At 41.0% G+C, this 16738-nt stretch overlaps 1 protein-coding gene and 1 pseudogene across 1 annotated transcript; both read right to left on the reverse strand.

The window, feature by feature from the left end:
• Positions 1-10781: 10781 nt before the first annotated feature.
• Positions 10782-11126, reverse strand: LOC136119272 (NADH dehydrogenase [ubiquinone] 1 beta subcomplex subunit 2, mitochondrial). The gene has a single exon (XM_065872715.1). It carries the CDS (start codon positions 11115-11117, stop codon positions 10800-10802), a length of 318 nt encoding a protein of 105 aa, XP_065728787.1. The 5' UTR covers positions 11118-11126; the 3' UTR covers positions 10782-10799.
• A 46-nt stretch (positions 11127-11172) lies between these two features.
• Positions 11173-11593, reverse strand: LOC136118336 (trafficking protein particle complex subunit 2-like; annotated as a pseudogene).
• Between the last annotated feature and the right edge of the window lie 5145 nt (positions 11594-16738).

Genomic DNA, 16738 nt, shown 5'->3' on the forward strand with positions numbered 1-16738 from the left:
GAGGACCTGGCGATTTGTGAAGGGAGAAGGAAATACGAACTTGTTCTGTAGGAGACTGGATGAGTGAATGAACTATGGAAATGTAATGAGATTGCTGGGCACCACTACGGACCTATTTTACTTCAGCGGTCATGAATTTAAAGTTTGTGAGTATGGGAGTAGGTAGACAGTTGGGTGTAGGCAGAGCAGGGGATAAGGAGAAAGAGAGAGAGAGAGAGAGCAGTGGTGGGAGAGGGAGAGAAGAGATTCAGAGTGGATTATTCAAGGGAATCGTAAGAAATAAAAAGAGACCATGCAATCTAATCTCATCCTGAAGGGATGGATGGTGATGAGGGACAGTGTAAAGGTCTCGGATTCAATGGATCAGCTATAGCCTTTCTTGGAAAAATTGACAAATTGTGCAAAAATAGACACTACTACTTTTTAGCATGATGTGTTAGAGAATGTTAGGCTGTAGTTAAAATAAAATCCAAATATCGGTAGCTTACAAATCAAAAAGCCACTACAATAGCATTTGAGTGGATGGCACCTCTCTTCCACACAGCTGTTTAAGAGCCCAGGTTGACAGCGGCCCTGCCAACTTCCACATGTGATCTCTGGGAGTCATCCAAAACCTTGCCATGTCAGTCAGCCAGTAGGGAGAAAGGGCATAGAGGGACAAGAGTGAGAGGCTTTTATGGGCCATGCTTGGAAGTGGCATGTATCACTTTAATAATATTCCACTGAAGAGAACTTAGTCACTTCTCTTCTGGGGTTGTTGAGAAGCGAAGTCTAGCTGTGTGCCCGGAAAGAAGGGGAGAATGGATTTTGGTAGACCTCTAGTAATCTCTATCACAATTAGCCCTTTTGGTCACCATCATCCCTTACATAAAACATGCATACTCTTTAGGGGAGAAAACCCCAAATTTCATCCAGTTATTATATCTGTCTCAAAGTCTAGGATCTCCAGGTGATGCTCAGACCACTCCTTCAGATCCAGATATGGTCCCTCAAGGTCAGGCACCCTCTATACCAAAAGATAATTTACCTGTGCTCTATCTGCTCACTTAACATACAAAAGTGGACAGGATAACCATAATAAAAACCCTCAAAGCAGTCCACAGCAATGATGGTCCACAGCTGGTCCACAGCTGGTCCTCAGCAATGATGGTCCACAGCTGGTCCACAGCAGTGATAGAATCCTGTTTGAGGGGGAGATATTGTAAAGAACCCCAATCCTTAGAAGGAAATGTCTTTTAGACTCTGCGTCTGTCCTTTGCAAGGAGCTTTCTTGTCCTTGTTCTTGGTGGCCCTAGTTTTTGCCCGCCTGGAGAATATTCTTGTCCACTGTGCTCATGGTCACCTATGGGGTGGATGTCGTGGAGTATGTTATAAGCTGTACATCTTTCAAAGCTCACTTTCTGCTACTGTATGAGGGTAATTTTACAGACCCAAGCTTGTAGTTTCTGGGTAATACAGTTTGCTCAAAAACATGACAGGCTTCTGACCTACTTGCTTCCAGTCAGTTTCATGTAGAAGAAAATAAGCTCCAAATTCTTTTCTAGATCTGTTCTAAAGTCTGTTTTTTTGTTGTTTTTTGCTCAGCCCATCCACTTTGCCCTCATGGAATCTACATTGACCTCTGAAACAATCGTCTTAGGTGGTAAGGCAACATCCTTGATATCATCTTTGCCACTGGGCTGGGTCTCCCCCCTTTTTTTATGACATACAAATCTTATCTTCTAGTATTTGAGGTACAGAAACCGTCAGTTTTCTCAGCCCTAGGAAACCCTGAAGTTTAAAAGTCTTGTTATTTAATTCCACTTCAGCTGTCAAACTAGACAATTTTTGCCTGAGTTCATCTCTTTCTTGTAATACTTTGCTAACAGTGATAAATAGGAGCCAACATACAATAATATTCTTGCTTTTTCCAATTGCTTTCCCTTGAGCTACAGGCTTCATAGGCTCTTGGTCTGCCTTCCAAGTTATCATAGATGATAATTTTATTAAGTTTTTTTCCCCCATGGATAACACGGGGCTCTAGCTTTCCAGTCTTTGATACCCATTTTCTTCCTTCCTTCGTTCTGAACACTCAGCTAATTCCATACATTTTAGGTGTTTACTATGGCGCTTACTTTCAGGTAATGATTTCAGGAAATTGATTAGGGAGTATGGTAAACAAATAAACCCTTAAAGTTCAGTGGGTTAAATAGAAACGTGTTCCTCTCTCACTGAGGGAGTTTAAGTCAGCGGCAGCAGTGGCATAGTTTCTCAGGGATCCAGGTGTGATGGTGAGTCTGCCGTTCTCCACACATGACCACCAAGGCTTCCTATGGTCACCTTCCCAGTCACCCAGAAAGAGGAAAGCACGCGGAGGAGCACGAGTGGGGGCGGTTTCATGAGCCCTGGAGGGTGCATATTATTGCTGTTCACATTCCAACGGTGAGAACCGAGTCACCTAAAACAACTGCGAAGGAAATCGGGAAATCTACTCCAGCCATGGGTCCAGGAAGGAGGACAGAATGGATTTAGGTGGCCAGCTTGTGGTATCTGTTACACACAATAATAAGAGTGAGAACAAATAAATGGGACTAATTCTTCCTATAGAACGCCTTAATGTCTTTGAAGTGTCATGACTTCATGGGAAGAATTAGAAGAGGTTATAAGATTTCTAGAAGAAACCAAGGGTTAAATGAAGGGATTTTAAAAAAATCAATGACAGGAATTCATTAAAACAAGTGCCTAATAAAGATAAAACTTTTTGATTTGATCTGGTTTGCAGCAACAGAGATAGACGGGAAAACTATCTTTTGAAAGTGGTTGGTTTTTCCATTTCTAGAAGTTGAGATTTCCTTTGTTTTGAAAAAGACCCTAAGAGAAGATTTGAGAATAAAAACCACAGCAAGGTAGCTCATTTTAAAGGAGAAAACAGGGCACCATACACCTCAATTATATTTCAGAATAAAATGGCAATGCTTTGCTTATGACATGAATTAAGGTCAGCCTTAAACAGAGTATGCTTTGAATAGCTAAAGAAATGATTTTTTGAGACTTCCCTGGTGGTCCAATGGTTAAGACTTTGCTTTCCAATGCAGGGGGTGCAGGTTCTATCCCCAGTTGGAGAGCTAAGATCTCACATGCCTCGAGGCCAAAAAACTGAAACATAAAACAGAAGCAACATTGTGACAAATTAAACAAAGACTTTAAAAGTGGTCCACATCAAAAAAATCTTAAAACAAAAAAAGATTTTTCTTTTAACTGTATAACTGGACTCAAATGGTGGCATCCCCCATGTGGTGTTATTTTATTGAATAACCCAGACTTTGAGAAATATACTAACAGTCATTATAATTCCTTTGCTGCCCTGAGGTCAGGTTACATCCTGTGAGTGGAGGTGAGAGAGCTTATGAAAGGAAGCTGATGTTTCCACTGCCAGTCATTCTGGGGATAAGGATGAATGAATAGACTGGGGAAGGGTCTTATTGATGTGAAAGGGTGGGGAGAAGGTTAAAGAGGCTTACTACATATTTGGCCACGTTGGATTTGAACTAGTTTGCTCCCCTGAAACCCAGCAGGATCTAGACAGGAATGCAAAGGTTAGATTTTGGCTTGTGATCCTCCAAAGTGATGAATTTTAGGAACACTTAGTCATATTTTGAAAGCTTATCCCCTAAGCAACCAATAAAGATAAAAAATTTTTTTCATTGTAAAATGAAAACTTAGATACAAAAAACTCCATGATATAAAATTATACTTTAATGAATTATTTAAAGGCAAATAACTCTTGTAACCACTGCCAAGTCAAGAAATAGAACTTCGTCAGCTACCTCAGAAGCCCTCCACATACTGGATCCCTCTTCCCTAAAAGTAACCACTCTCTTGATTTTTATTGTAATCGCTTTCCTTTTTTAAGAGATCATTTTTTTTTTCACCCAATCTTGCAGCCATCAATGCTATAGTTTATTTTTTTCTATTTTTAGATTTGTCTTTTAATCTAATGTTTCTCCCCAATTCCCACTTTATCCCTTGGAAAGCATTTGTTGAAGAATCTAGGTTGTTTGACCTGTAGAGACTCCCATAAGTTGATTATGTCATCATGGTGTAGTTTAAGAGGTTCTTCTGTCCTCTGTATTTCCTATAAATTGATAATTGCATCAGATTTGGGTTTGTTTGTTTGTTTACTTGTTTTGGCAAGATTATAGGGGTTTTGTGCCCTTTCATCAGGAGGCATGGATTGTCTGGTTTCGTCTCTTTTTGTGAAATTAGCAGCTATTCCTGATCAATGCCTAGATCAGTGAATTAAGTAGGGGCTGCAAAAGGGGAATTTCACTTCTTCTTAATTTATTGACTGGAATCTTCCTTTGAAGAGTCACTTCTCCTGATCTACTATTTAGGTACAGAGGTACAATTCATATAGGAAAGACAGGATGAGTGCTTGAGTCTTTCCCCTTGATTAGTTTTCAAGATAATAAGTTGGTTTCCCAAATCCTTCTCTAAGTATGACTAACCCTAAAAACTCATATATTTAAGCACATTTGATATGTACTAATCTATTGTAGTTAATATCTTTATTAAAACTCAAATAGCCCCATATTTGGCCTTGAGGAGCTTCTTCAAGTTGGTTCCATTTAACATGACCCTTATGGGCTAAGAACATGGTCCAGGATCATCTTGTGTATTTCCTGCCACTGTTCTGAAATTAGTCACATCTCTAAGAAACCCTCATTTCAAATCATATTGTGGGTGTTATGGAGGCTCAGTGCTACTGGGTTGTGTCCTTATTTCCAGAAATTTTCAGTGGACAGATTTAGGACCAGCCCATTGACACAGAGCATCCTTTGCACCCAGAGTGTGATCTTGAAACGAGAGCTTCTTAAATATATATATATATATATATATATTCATAAATATAAATTTGAATTCTACTAATATACACTCATTCAATTCAAATTCAGGACAATTGAGTTTTTACTTACTCTCTTCTAGCCTACATCTGTCTCTTCTTTTTTCCATACTAAGAATCCTGGTTCTCCAGAACAGAGGGAATAATAGAATTAGAATAGGTCGTAATTACTAATTTGTTTCATCCTATGTCATACACAGTGTTTGTCCCATAATACTGATATTAATACTATCCATCAGAGGATTATGAAAACAATTAAAAGCTTTTTTGTGATGCTCCCCCCAGGCATTTTTTAGTTAGACTGTGATTACATCGTCAAAACATATAACTATTACACACTATAATCTTGTCTTTTTACTCTCATTTCAACTTAGTTCTATAAATAACTACATGCCAGTATTTATGACAAAGTCTTAGACATGTTGTGTGTCTGAAGGTTGATCTCTGGTAGATTCAGGAAAGGGTTAAGGGTTGAATATTTAGATGTTGATACTAAGTTTAGAGCTTTTGATATTCAAAGTCAATTTGGCTGGTTATACAACCCTTACGGCACATTCTTTTTCTTTGAGTGTCTTAAATATATTGTTTCATTTTCTTCTGGAGCGTTGTTTTTGAAAATCTGATGACAAATTTTCTTTCCGTTATAAGTCACTTGATCATCTCCTCTAGGTGCTCACAAATAAGTTTTGTTAAATAGTTTGGGAATTATGAGAGGGGATCATGTCCAAGCTTGGAGGAATCTGATAAGGATGTGGAATGCTCTGTGAGGTGGCGAGAGGGGCTGTGCCTGGCTTTGGAGAAGCAGTGGTTCAGAGCATGGGCTGCAGGAACAAGTGGATGATTCCAACAACAGAGAACCATTTATGTAGATACATTCCTTAGAGCTTCTCCAAAACCTATTGGAAAGTGAAATCCTGGAGGAAAATAGATTTCTGGTAGTCCATGCAATATGCCTAGTACTCTTTGTATCTTGAATACCAAAGAAAATAAAATATTATTTTGCAGTCACAGACTGCTGACTCTGATAATGTGCTGGATACATTTTAAAGAGCTTAGCAAAGTGATTAGAACTGAATGCAAGCATGCCTCCTATATTCCAGTATTAACTAGCAAGAATAGATAATAAAATAGAGACCTCATTTTACAAGAGTAAGCAAAAATTTTTTTTATATAAATTAAATTAATTAATTAATTTATTTTTGGCTGCGCTGGGTCTTCGTTGCTGTGCGCAGGCTTTTCTCTGGTTGCCGCATCTTTGTTGCAGTGCACGGGCTTCTCATTGCAAGTGGCTTCTCTTGTTGCCGAGCGCGGCACGTAGGCTTAGTTGTTCCGTGGCATGTGGGATCTTCCCGGACCAGGGCTCGAACCCGTGTCCCGTGCAGTGGCAGGCGGATTCTTAACCACTGCACCACCAGCGAAGCCCAGCAAAAAAAAATTTTAAAGGACTAATCCAAGACTCCTGATTTTAGAAAGCTGGTGGGTCAGGTTAATACAAAAACTTGCATAACATGTAGAAATTCAGGATACTATATATAATATATAGAAATTTTAAAAAAGTGTGCTTCCCAGTTTCACATGATAGAAAGAAAATCTGCAGAAGTGAGAAATAAATAAGGAATGAAAAAACAAGCATAGGTCCAGATGATGTTATAGGCAAATTCCAACAGTTCTTCAAAAAACAATTCTCATCTTATACAAACTGGTCTAGAAAATAGAAAAAGAGGGAAAATATTCCATCTCATTTTATGACATATGGTAATCTCTGCAAATTCAGAGAAAGCATTCATAATGCTAATACTAATTATTAATGCTAATACTAATTTATAATATGAACTTATAACAAATGTTTTAACCTGAGAAAGGAAATCACAAAGAAAGCCAAGAGCAAATATTACACTTAATAGTAAAATCTGACAAGGATGTCTGTTATGCCAGTTTTAATCAACATTATTATGAAAGACCTAGTTAGCAGAATAATATATGAAAATAGATAAAAGTTAAAATGATAGGTAAGGAAAAATCAAATTGTCATTATTTGTGAGCAAAATATTAATTTCTACATAGGGAACTAAAGGAATTGAAAGGCAAAAACTAGAGCTACTAAGAGACTTCATCGAAGTTGCTCGATACTAGATTACCTTATGAAAAATGAATTCATTCTTGTGCATCAACCACAAACCACAACCAATGAAAGGATAAATTTTTGAAAATGCCATTTGCAGTATCAAAAACTTGTGATAAAATCTAGAAGTGACCTAGCAATAAATCTAATATAGATGTCTAAGATCTTTATGGAGAATATTATAAAACTTTATTGAAAGCCATAAAAGATTTACAAAATAGAGACATATGCTAACTTCCTGGATGAGAAGTCATAAATATGTAAAATGTCCCAAAATATACCTGTAAAATTCAATGCAATTCTAACGAGCATTTCAACAGAGTTTCCTCCCAGAACTTGATAAATTGGTCCAAAAAGCCCAATGGAAGTGTAATGGGCCAAGAACAAAAAAATTCTTGAAGAACAATTAGTCAGGAGGGGGAGAATCTCCTTACCAGATATAAAGATTTATTATAAAACTATATGGTAATTAACGCAGTGTGGTGATGGTATAAAAATAGGCACAAAGGTTCAGTAAAAGAGGAGAGAGTGTAGATACAGACTTAGGTTCACACCAGAATTAAGAAATACGGGAAAAGTGGCATTGCGTCGTACAGGAGGGATGGCCATTCAATTAACAGTGCCAAAAAATCGGCTCCCCATGTGAAAAAAATAAAGATATTTTAACTTTTATACACATACTACTCATTGAACTAAAGTTTCAGATAGGCTCCTAAGTAATAATCATAGACTCCGCAACCTAAGAAAGTGGCATCCCTATCCACCTACGTGATGATTTATAACTGGGAACATGAAGAAGTGGAGCAAAGATGGTCCCAGGCTGAAGGACCAGCATTTGCCCTGATGCAGAAAGGAGCATGGCGAAAAGCAGGAGGCCGGTGTGGTGGAAGCTTAAGGAAAGGGGATAAGTGGCCAGAGTTGAGATCTGATATATCGTTAGGACTGTGTCAGACCACAAAGCTCTTGTGGACCATGTTATGAGTTTTAGAATCTGCCCTAAGAGCAGTAAAAGCCAAGAGAGTTTTCAGTGGGATGAGTCCCGATCAGAGTTCTTAGAAGATCCCTCTAGCTGCTGTATGAAGAATGGATGAGAAGACACAGGAAAGACCACGCTGGAGGTTCTACCAGTTGTCCAGGGGCTTGAATTATGGAGGGGGCAGTATTATGAGAGAGACATTTTAGAAGGATATACCTAAAATGGGAAAAAGGTCACATGAACAAAAATGTATTCTGTTGCAGTTCTTCCCATAATTTCACACAGGGAGTCTAAAGCCGCAAATGAAATGAACCTTTCAAACACTGCTAAGGTCAACAGAAATGTCCTGCTTCCCTATGTTTAGAGCTAAAGGACCAAAGAAGGAGAGAGGCCTCATGTTTGGGTGGGGGAGTGGAGAGATGGAGAGAACGCTAGAATCACATGGAGAGCTTTGTTCAAGTTATATACATCCTGGCCACGCCAACCTTCCAATTCAGACATCAGAAATTCTAATAGGGAGACAAAATTAGGTGAATCATTGAGAATTTAATATGACAGCGTATGAAAATGCAAACATATTGTTGTCTTACTACTTCTAAGGAAAGTTATGCTAACCATTCTTGGGCGATGGGACAGAGGTTGTTGCTCTGGTAGAGACTGAGCTCTTCACAACCCTCAGAAAAATATTTGCCCCACTGTGAGAGCTCCAGTAGTCCACGAGGAAGTAAAGGGCAGAGGGAAAGAAGGTATCAATATGAACTTCAAGTCAGGGACAGCTGCAAGGGTGCAAGAGAGGACTAAGCAGGCGTGGAGACACACAGCCCTGGACACCACAACTGAGCAAGGGAGCATCATGGCTGGACACTCGTGTGAGTGGATAGCAACATCGCGTGGAGACTCAGGGCCTGGACCCCTCAGCCTTTTCCCAGCATCGTGTAACCTTCAACAGAGTAAGAAAAGGAGCCCTAGGAATGAGTAAAGCTTTCTCAAACTAAGCATCTCGCTATCTCTACCCCCAGGCCCACAGAGAATAGCGGCTGTAAAACTTCTGGAGCCTCATTGTTAAGAAGGGGTCTTTCCTAAGGAGGATCCTTTTTGTCCATTCCAAGTTCTCCAAGGTTTTCTCCAGTCACTTTGGAATGGCTTACATTTATTATCGTGCAGTTATCCAGATACACCTAGATTCAAACTGGAAGAGACCTGCAAGAGCATCTAAGCCCCACTTTACAGATGAGACAGCTAGGCATTTGGCCAAGGTCACACAGCAAGAGTATGAATCACTGGGACGAGAATTCAGGTCTCTTGCCTCCCACGCCAAAGCTACATCATCACAGTCTCTCCACTTCAGTAAAGGTGACTTGACCCAGAAGCACAAGCTGTTTCTAACCTCCCGCCAATAAATGTGAACTGCTTCTCGGTTTGCGGTCGACTTGTGAAGTCACATCATGAACGTATGATAGGAAAAAATTCAGCGGGATGAATTCTTTACTTTCGGGCTCCCTACTGTTCTCACATATATTACTTCAACTTTCAACAGGGAGTTGCAGTTTCAAGGAGTCAGTGAAATAACTATGCAGAGCCATTACATCATGTACAACCAATGGGGGATAAGCATCCATGGACTACACAATGCCTCGTGCAGGATAACAGCCTGTTTTTTGTTTTGTTTTGTTATTTTTTCCTTGGACAAACATCTTTATTTAGGATATCAAATAAATGCGGTAAAAAATTATGCTAACAGCTTCACACAAAGATACAAGACCAAACTTAGAATTACTTGCTCGGGTTACTCAGAATGGAACAAAATTCTTTCTGTGCTCGCAATTAGCACAGAAAATACCCAGTCATATTACTTGCTTTTCAATGGACCTTTACTGGTTTACTGTAAGATCCCACGCTGTTACAGTACAAAAGAAGTCACTCCCGCCCCCTTCGTTATGGTATACAGCCTAAATAGCCAAGAGCGCAAGGGTTAATGTGATGCAAGCTTTTCTTTATTTACAATTCTAAAACTGCTGTACAACTTTTTCCTAGTACAGCTATCAACGGGTTCACTTCATCTTTAGTTTACTGTCTGAGGAAAGGAAACATAAGAACATAACCTGTCACTTTGGTCCTAGCCTCCCACTTGACAAACATGGATCCAGGATTCTAGGATTACAGGAGGATCGCCGTTCCCCGTCTCCGACAGGGGCAGGCCTGTGGCATTTGGCAACACAAAGCTGTCTGCTCTGGCTTCTTGGCTTCTTAGTGTACATATACGACTTCTATGTATTCTACCTATACGTTTTCATAACATCTCAGATGTATAGATGAGCCCCTGTATGTGCTATCAACTTCATCCCCTACTGAAGAAGCTTTTGGGTTTAAATCTGCCTACCAAATCTTGACCATGACATTTGGAACAAGATCAAGCTATCTGAATGAGGAAATTCAAAAGCTTATTCTCAATTTTTAAAATAGAAATATTTCAAGATTCCCGATAAAGAACTCTTCATAAATAACACTCTTTACAAGCAAATATCAATCTGTTGATAATTGTAAGAAACTGATATACTATGTTTAAATGTGAAAGCAATTGCATTAGGTTTCGATAAATTGAGACTACAACTAAAACTTTTCCATGCTGTTTAATCAAGTTACTTACAATGTACACATTCCTGAGTATACCCTACTGTAGTGACACTGTCTACTTCCGAATTTTTTTTTTTTTTTCTCATTCTTGACCAAAACTTTAATTTACAACTTAATATACAATATGATGTCTGTAACTTCTTGAAATTCTCACCTGGCTCTTGGAAAGAGTTGAGTCTACATTTTCAGTCTTCATCATCAGGAAGGATACCTAATTCTTCATCCGTCCACTGGGAAGGATCTGGATATGGAAAGTGGCCCAGCACGGCATCTGAGTCATGCCAAAAGCGCCAGAGAATCCAGAACCACATGGTTGCACTGAAGAACTCTGCCTTGATCACCTGGGATCTGGTCAGCTGGGGAAACTGCCTGTACTGGGGCTTGATATGCACACCTCCACCAGCATGACGGACTCCAGCGCCTCCAGCCGCCCGCGCGCGGAGGCCCCTGAAGAAGTGGCCTCCAACGCGCGCTAAAGGCGCTAGACGCGTCAAAGCCGACATGCCAGCCCACGTTCGGTCAGCAATCCCCAGGCCGCTACTTCCGAATTTTTTGCATTCAGCATAAAAGGTGTTTCTTCCCAAGAAACTGAACTTTTCTGTCAAATGCGCTTGACCAAATAGGAGAATTGGGTTCATAAAATGGATTCATTTCAAACTTTATGTATAAATCATAGACATCGATAAAGAAGTTCTTTATTCCGGCTTCTTGCCTGACGTCATGCCACATAATAAATCTCATATGACCCGCAGTGACGAATGCTGAAACAAACCATTCACTGAACTCGTTCCCCGTCTTCAGGTACGTGTTGTTTGACAGCCACATGTTCTGTCTACGAGGTCGATAGCAGTGTGAGCTACGAACTCGTTCAGATGGTGGTGATCGTCTTTGGATTCTGCTTTTCCAGCTGGCAGAAACTCCATTTCAAAAACTGGATTATCATGTGACCAACAATGACAACGTAGAAGCTTCCAGACATTGTCTTCAATAGATAGGCCCTGCGGTGAGACACCAGTAACGGAAATGCCCAGTGAATTCCCGTGGCCTAACAGTTTGTTTTGATGAAGGCTTATTTCTAGAAAAAGGAAAAACAACTTACTTTTGTTTCTGATTTAAAAAGAAGGCAAATTTAAAATGTATAAGTGCATGTACTTATATCTTTTTGTCTCTGTTCATTTCTTGCAAAAACATCTATTTGTCATCAGTCATTCATACATAGGCCTGTAGGAATGTTTCCCCAAATGACTCTCAGGGAATTGGGGTCTTTGAGGTATTTCATGAGAACATGCAGGAGAGCTGCAGTCTTGTTTCCCCTCTTGGACCCTCACCAGGCTCATTTAGCAAACTAAAGGCTTTGGAAGACCTTTCATTTAGCCCTTCTGACCAACGTCTTTGATCAGGAAACCCTTGTATATTTTTTTCATTTAATGTCCGTAGAACTCCAGTTCCACAGAACACCCTTTGGGAGGTGCTGGTTCATGATTACTCTCAAGAGCTTAGCACCCTGGAGGGGCATTTTTGGTCCCACTGGCTCTCTGTGGAGCCTCATAAGTGTAGCGCTAGCTGTGAGCCCATCACCAAGGTGATCTCCTGACATCAGCAGGTTCTTTTCTGTCACAATGGGACAGACAGCATCTTTCAACTCATTTTTGCAACTCCTGAATGTCTAAAATTACCCTCAGTGAATATGAGCTATTATCACATTGAGACATAGACCTTGGGAGAGACATTCCTGACCATCCAGCTCCTGTTTTCATACTGACCATGTCACCTGGGCAGAAACCTTAACACTTACGACCTAACCCCAAGCACTGGGAGTTGAGTCGTGGGAGATCTGGAGGCTCACAGCAGGCTACTTTGTGCTTTATTCTTTCCTATCCCTCTTCTGTACATTCTCTTTCCCAGTCCCACAAAGGCCAAACAATTCCTCTCCTTGTCATATGCCTGCGATTTTTGGAAACAGTTTTGTTTTGAACATGCCCTTGAGAGGACTCACCTTTTACCCCAAGCATCAAATATAAGTATTTCTACCAAACTGTTGGCATGTTCCTTCAAGGAGAAATCTGATTACTCTTTCCCATATCACTGTTATTGAAACTGCATGTGTATATAAAAAGGGAAGATGCCAATGGTAGTGCTTGCTCAATGAATGTAAGTCACCCTCCACCCTCCCCTCTCTGTTGGTCTGGAAGTGCTGTCATCAACCCTGGCTGCACATTACAACCATGCGAGGAGCTTTTAAAAACACAGATATCTGGGCCCCGCTTTTAGACATTCTGATTTAAATGATGGAGTCCGTACATGCATTGATTTTTTTTTAAGCACTGAGGCAATTCAGTTGTACACATCAGGGTAGAGTTTCATTGATTTAGAGCATGGAATCAATGAAGGTGGAAAATGCCATCAGTTACCGAATCATCAGAAAGAAGAAATGCTGAAATATTTCACAGGGAACGAATACACCTGAGCACCCACAGCACCTATTCAGCTATCCCCCTGATCACCAACAGCTTTCCTTCCATAGGTTCAGAAAAGTGTGACAACATAGTAATTTATGCCACTGCACTCCCAGCTTGTGAGAATGGGAAAATGAATCTAGAACATTCAGGCACTTTCTTTATAGCTGTCACTGGTGTGATGTCACAGTTAAAATTTTACAACCTGGATGGATATTCAACCAACTCTGATGCACCCAGTGCAGGGTAATAGTAACTACCACTAGTAATCTAATTTGAAAATCCCATTCTTATGGTTTGATTTCTAAGCTCACTCCTGATGCCAACCATTTAGCCTGGGCTCCCTTGGAAGCACAGCCTGAAGGCTTGAGAATAATCCCAGAGATCAGGACAAGGGGAAAGTAGATGTAAGGAGAGCCGATATGAGGATTCGTTAGCAAGCAGGCTGCCACTAGGTGTGACTGATCGCTCAATTCTGTGTGTCCATCCCCTGAGAAGACGTAAAAACTGCATCTTAGACCTGTCCGTTAGTCAAGGGAGAGATAGGAAATTACTCAGTAAGGAAGTGATGAACAGCAAGCTTGGTTACCCATTTTGTATGGATGATTGGCCTTGAGTCTGGAAGGTAAAGGACTGGAGAACTAGGGACAAGCAAGTCCGGGGAAGAGGTATGTAGACTCACCTATAGGAATGGGCACAAAGTATGCAGATATTACCGTCCCCCAGGGAGCATCCACTGCAGAGCGGTCTCTCAACGACCAGTGGGGAAGGATGATACTGTGCTGCGGAAAAGGTGCCAGAACAGAGTGGGCGTGCGGCAGACGCTTGATGGGTCCCCGCGGATCTAGCTAACGCTGCTCTTGAATGCCCAACCTGCCAGCAGCGGAGACCAAGGAGATCAGCCAGCCTTTTGGTAGCAGGTTGTTTACAACAGACATCTTCCACTCCAGGGAGACAGAAGTTTGTCCTTACAGGAATTGATGTTTCATTTGAATATGGGTTTTCTGTATGTAGAGTCTAAACATAGCTGTATTGCAACATCTATGGCCCAACAAAGGCAAGGAAAACAAGGACTCAGCTTCCTCAGAGGTGAAGGTCAGTGTCACTGCACCAGCACGCCAACCCAGACCAGCGTCCTCTGGGACCTGGAGTCAAGAGTAATCATCTTCCTAAAGCACAAATTTGATCGTGTCATTCACTGGCTTAAAAATTTTAATAGCTACTTGTTGACCTTAATAGAAAAGTCCAAATCATTTAACGGAGCTAAGAGACTCTCTAAGATTTAGCTTCTGCTTCTTGCCATTCTTTATCTTTTGCCACTTCCTCCCTCACAGTGCCAACAACGCTGAACTACTTTCATTTCCTTAAAATGGAGCCAGGCTTTTGTCTGTGTTGCACCTCAGCCTGAAACACCCTCCCCCAGCTTGATTAAGGCCTACTCAGCCATTAGATCTCAAAGGAGACAGCAAGTGTTCTTGGACGTTTTCCTAGACCCTCTGAGACTGAGTCAGTTGTGGTCATGCCCACTCACCCTTCTTACTTAACTCTTACTGTAATACTCACTATATTACATTGCTTGTCCCTGGATCCCCTATTAGACTAGAAGTTTCCCAGTACTCCTGGAACCCAGCAAAAATTAAGCACTTGACAAAAATTCATTAAAAGAATTACTAAATGAGTTGAGTGTTTTTCTTTTCTATTAAATTGTTCACTATCTCTTATGTCATTTAAAAAGATGAGTGTGCATTTCTTCTCATATACTTCTCCAATGTGCTTAAGAAGTAAAAAATGGAATATGAACAGCTGAAATTGATGGGGAAATTCAGCAAGGTAAAGTTTATACCATTGGGCTTAACCTCTTATAGCCGTCATCTAGGAAAAATAGATTAAGTTCCGTATATAGATTCTCAGTCACTGAGCATTCTCCTACATTTTCTATATTAAAAAAAATCCTGGGCTTCCCTGGTGGCGCAGTGGTTGAGAGTCCGCCTGCCGATGCAGGGGACACGGGTTCGTGCCCCGGTCCGGGAAGATCCCACATGCCACGGAGCGGCTGGGCCCGTGAGCCATGGCCGCTGAGCCTGCGCGTCCGGAGCCTGTGCTCCGCAACGGAAGAGGCCACAACAGTGAGAGGCCCGCGTACCGCAAAAAAAAAAAAAAAATCCTGTGTTATGTTTTTACCACAATAGTATATTGCAAAGCTGAGCACTCTGGCTTTTGACCATTTGTCTTGCAGATGGCCTTGAATTGTGATATCGCAATAATTAGAATCTAGACTTCATGGTGACTAACAGAGAACAGCAACTCAATACAGCTATTCCCTTCTCAGCTGTTAACATAGCGTCCTCAGGGGATAGTGGCTGTCCCTTTCCCAAAAAAGTATCAGCAATGTATCTGCAATGGGTACATAAGTGTCTTCTGAAATGAGAAGAAAAAAACTCCCTCTGCATCTTGACCCAAGTAAGACCCATTCTTCTATGAGGATCAATCGGATTTTACTATAAGAGAGAAAGAACAACATGGAAACAGATAGGCTATAAAGTATGGTGGTTAGGGTCACAGGCTTTGGACTCAGACATTTGGATTCAAATTCTTCTGCTGTAAGCCTCTCTAAGCTTCAGTCCTTTCACATACAATGGAGATAATAACACCTACTTCATCTGATATTGGGGAGATTAAGTAAAATATTGATGTAGAGTTCTTAACACATAGTATACTCTCAGTGCACCCCTGGAAGCTGTCACTGATGAGTTCTCATGAAACTGGGACAATAAGGGAATCTGATCAAGAGAGTCTTAGGAACCAGGATATTCATAGAGGGAAAGGGGGAGGTAAGAGGGGATGAGGGGAGTGTTTCCATTTTCTCCAAAGTAGTTTTTATCAAACCACAGCTTCCAATCTGGGGTTTGAAAATCTAGGCAATTGTCCTAGGAGCCAGCAGTGCAGAAATACATTGTGATAAGCCTAGTTATATTATGGAAAATATCCTCAGCAAACTGCAGGGGAGAGTTAGAAGGAAGATCCATGGCTAATGTACAGTTTTTAAAGGACTCACAGAGCTCACTGGGACACAAGGATGTTTTGTGCCTTTGTCTACTCATAAACAGATAATAAGCACAGTGACTCACTTGTCAGGCAGAAAACTTGATTAACCTTTTATATTTTTCCCCCAGCAATAAACAGAATCACAGTAAATCATCTCCTCAATGCAATCCTGGAGTAAACTGGAGGTTAATTTCTCATTAACTCATTTCAAATTTCACATGGTTAAAACATACTGCCACATATAGAATGCATCAAATGCACTCTAGAACTTTTCCTGATGTAAGAATTACAAAACTGCATAGCCATAAATAAAACATTGTATTACCTATGCTCACATACAAAGGCTGAAATGATCAATATGAAATTAGTACTTTGTCATTCCCCATACACTTTGTTTTTTGTTTTTTGCGGTACGCGGGCCCCTCACTGCTGTGGCCTCTCCCGTTGCGGAGCACAGGCTCCGTACGCGCAGGCTCAGCGGCCATGGCTCACGGGCCCAGCCGCTCCACGGCATGTGGGATCTTCCCGGACCGGGGCACGAACCCGTGTCCCCTGCATCGGCAGGCGGACTCTCAACCACTGCGCCACCAGGGAAGCCCTCCCCATACACTTTTATATCTAAT

The sequence above is a fragment of the Phocoena phocoena genome, chromosome 2 (genome assembly GCF_963924675.1).
Source record: "Phocoena phocoena chromosome 2, mPhoPho1.1, whole genome shotgun sequence".
NCBI classification, from domain to species: domain Eukaryota; kingdom Metazoa; phylum Chordata; class Mammalia; order Artiodactyla; family Phocoenidae; genus Phocoena; species Phocoena phocoena.

Excerpts from the sequence above, each read along its gene's own strand:
- LOC136119272 (XM_065872715.1), bottom strand. The coding sequence starts at position 11,117 with ATGTCGGCTTTGACGCGTCTAGCGCCTTTAGCGCGCGTTGGAGGCCAC.